This window comes from Fopius arisanus, unplaced genomic scaffold (genome assembly GCF_000806365.1).
Source record: "Fopius arisanus strain USDA-PBARC FA_bdor unplaced genomic scaffold, ASM80636v1 scaffold00005, whole genome shotgun sequence".
Classification (NCBI taxonomy): domain Eukaryota; kingdom Metazoa; phylum Arthropoda; class Insecta; order Hymenoptera; family Braconidae; genus Fopius; species Fopius arisanus.
This window is the reverse complement of record NW_011887744.1, coordinates 2,228,502-2,232,058: the sequence shown is the minus strand read 5'-3', so window position 1 is coordinate 2,232,058 and position 3,557 is coordinate 2,228,502. Positions and strand designations below refer to the sequence as shown.

Here is a 3,557-nt window from a genome sequence, read left to right as displayed (position 1 = left end):
GGAGGGCCAGTCGGTCCCCCGGGACTGCCAGGGCTCCAAGGGCCTTCGGGAATTCCAGGACCTCGAGGAGAGCCGGGTGCTCACTGCGAACAGGCTGCTGACTATCTGACTGGTATTCTCCTTGTGAGACACAGTCAGAGTCAGAGTGTACCCGTCTGTGAACCTGGTCACATTAAATTGTGGGAGGGTTACAGTCTCCTGTACACAGACGGTGACGAGAGGGCACATTCTCAAGATCTAGGTAAACATAATCATAGCATCCTCTCAACAGGAACATCACCGTTGGATCAATACCATGACTTTTCAAATAATTTTCACGTATTCAAAACCACAAGTCACATATTTTCACTCGATAAACGATTTTTGTCATATGATTTCAATTTTTATCACAGCTCAGAGAATTTTGATATAGCTAATCGAATTTCTTGTCGAAATATTTGCAAATGAATTCCCCAATTTCACTGTTAACATTTCGTGTAAACAGGCTATGCCGGCTCGTGTGTAAGGAAATTTTCGACAATGCCTTTCCTATTCTGCGATGTCAACAACGTGTGCCATTACGCCAGCCGAAATGATCGCTCTTATTGGTTGTCTACCAATAGTCCAATACCGATGATGCCAGTGGAAGAAGCAGGCATCGAGGAGTACATCTCCAGGTACGTTATCGTTTCAATCTTCAATAGGGGAATGTAAACCTTTATCTCAAGGAAATAATGATATCGATAATCTTCCAGTAATTTTCTTACTCCTCTCATATTACTTGAACATTTATTCCACGTCGTGGTGCTCATTAATACGGGGGTATCATTTTTTCTACGTAAGGGAGAGAGTCGAGGCATTTCATCGTAAAAGATATCCTGGGGCAAAAATGTGCCGGGGAAGTATCCTGGGGTCAATGAAAGTTTATTATCTCAACTCAAAAGAGAGAGAGCTAACGACGCTCATATTTTATCAAAAAGAGAGACCACAATCAACTCATCAACCTGAAATAACTCATGGCTCTGCAAGTCCCAACTCAATTACCTCACAATTACATTTGCCATTCAACATCTGTTGACAGATGCGTCGTTTGTGAAGTACCAGCCAATGTTCTAGCAGTTCACAGTCAATCGCTGGTTATTCCGGATTGTCCTCCTCAGTGGTCCGGTCTGTGGATAGGCTACAGTTTCGTTATGGTAAGAAATATTGAAAAACGCTACGTGTCTAAATCCCTTCAGAGAGAAAAAAAAATTCATGAGTGTAGTATCTCCTTTCGCTACTGAATTACTACCTGTTACTGCAAGTATTACTGGAAATTTTGATAGCGATTGGACAGAGCGACGATGTAGTGGAAACGTTAAATCACCTTTGCGTCTTAATCTCCGCCCCTCAATCTCATTGCTCGTTCGACTTGAGCTATTACCTTCATATCATTTTATTCCATTAACTCGGTTCTTTTTTTCTTTTTCTTTCCCTTCTCCTTAGCACACCGGCGCCGGTTCTCAGGGTGGCGGGCAGTCACTATCAAGCCCGGGCTCCTGTCTGGAAGATTTCCGTGCAACGCCCTTCATCGAGTGCAACGGTGCGAAAGGACACTGCCACTACTACGCGAATGAATTCAGCTTCTGGATGGCAACGATCGAAGACAGACAGCAATTCCAGAGGCCCGAAAAGCAAACACTCAAAGCTGGTAACCTAAGAGGCCGAATAAGTCGATGCCAAGTTTGTATAAAGAATACGTAAGACAATATGACACAGCAATTATCGTAAAACAATTTGATATTTCTACTCTTCTTCCATAAATTTTTATATTGAAAAATGTCATGTATGAATTCTCAGCGAATGAGAATAATCCTGGTAGTGGGTTAATAATAATTGAGGGCTTGAGTGGATCAAGAAACTCACTCGAGACAACAATATTTTCTATTTCGTCTGCTATTCTTTATCCAGTGCTTTTGTAGCATATCTGTTAGCCAAGTAACCCAATGTTTTCCTCGGCTTTGAAAGGAGCTCCACCGAGACTCAATTTTCAATACTCACGTCGTCGATTCTACTCCAGTGAGTTCATCTTTTTCCTCTTCAACTCACTCCTCGTTAACCCATTCCACTTTTATCTCAACTTTGCGAAAAACAGAATGAAAACTTGGTCCTTCACTCATCTCACTACTTTATCCTCTCCTGTCTTGTTTTCTCCACCTTACATTTTTATAACTATACCACTAAGTGCCTAGCAATACTACTTAGCATGTAAAATAATATATATTTATATCGTTAAATTTGTACGAAGTCGATTAAAATGCACAAAATGAAGAAATATATGTTTTATTCAGACGATAAGGAAAATTTATATGGAGAAATAATGAATGAGGTCACTGCCGATATTCAATATGGCAATTTTACATATTGTATATTAATATAATGAGAAAATTTTAATGGACAGATTTGTAGCGCAGAATGTTCGCGTGAAGCCAAATATTTAAGTACATAGGTATTTTGCTACATAGCCAATAAAAATTATACCTCCACACATCTTGTTTTTTTTCCATCCTGACATTTATGGCAATTATTTCAAACAATTCTTCGTGGTCGGTTACTTTAAAATAATATTTTATTTAATTCAAATAATATTTCTGAATCTAAATTTCACTATCTCCCTTTGATTCAGAGAAATTCATCAAAAACTGGACTTAGAGAAGTCTGTTTTTGGCGGTCAACTATTAAATTTCAGCAAATTAGTTCAATGATTAACTTCATCGTAAGTAGATTCACCTGGGGTGGGTCAGCCTCGAGTCCATTAGCCCGAAGGTAATGGGGATTTAGTGCGGATACTCGTTCGATGTTTTCCAAAAAACGTCGAAGCGTTATCCAGAAACAATTGGCGATAATGAACGATTGGCAGTCTGATAATTATATAGTATTTTAAACATCAGCGAATGAAAAACAAAATGCTGAAACTACATCAAACGCTCATTTAAATTCACGTTCCAAAAAAATTTGATTGTCACTAATTAACTTAATTGGGAGTGATAATTTTTTCTTGGTTGATCTATTCATAAATTACTGATTACTGAATTTCAATTAGTGGCTGAACTTTCGTGAATAAAAATGCGATTTGGATTTTTGAAATTTAACAGGAAAATCATTAGAAGAAACGCCATTAGTACCTTCTCCATTTTCCTGTAATGTCCTTTTTCCTAAAAGGGTAGGACTAACAATAGTAATGGTATCGACTGCAGAGGCCGGTCGTTAACGAATAGAAGCTCATTAGAGCAAATGAAATTGCTTTCAGCCGAATAAACCAATTGCCGGGACAATTTGGCCCCCCGAATAATTCGAAAATGAGTGGAAACTATAGATTCATAATCGTTACGTTATGTTGATCAATGATTGTATTTTTTTTTGTCGGTGTATTAGCAGCACAATAAACGAGATTATTTGCGCAGTGAATAGCGCGATAACAATAATTACCATTTGAATTCTCGACTTATGCAGTTGATCACGAGCGACAAATATTGTTTGAATGCTAATTTATTGTGAACAAGGATATCTACTTGTGATTCTTCCACTGGTTTTTTTTT

At 38.4% G+C, this 3,557-nt stretch overlaps 1 protein-coding gene across 1 annotated transcript in view; it reads left to right on the top strand.

Moving 5' to 3' along the window:
• Col4a1 (Collagen type IV alpha 1) overlaps positions 1–2,506 on the top strand; it is a gene marked incomplete in the record, with an annotated part of 18,412 nt that extends 15,906 nt beyond the window's left edge. Inside the window, 4 exon segments of the mRNA XM_011316016.1 lie at positions 1–241; positions 485–656; positions 1,061–1,175; positions 1,465–2,506. Of these exon segments, the coding sequence (XP_011314318.1) occupies positions 1–241; positions 485–656; positions 1,061–1,175; positions 1,465–1,722 (786 nt within the window).
• Positions 2,507–3,557: the final 1,051 nt, after the last annotated feature.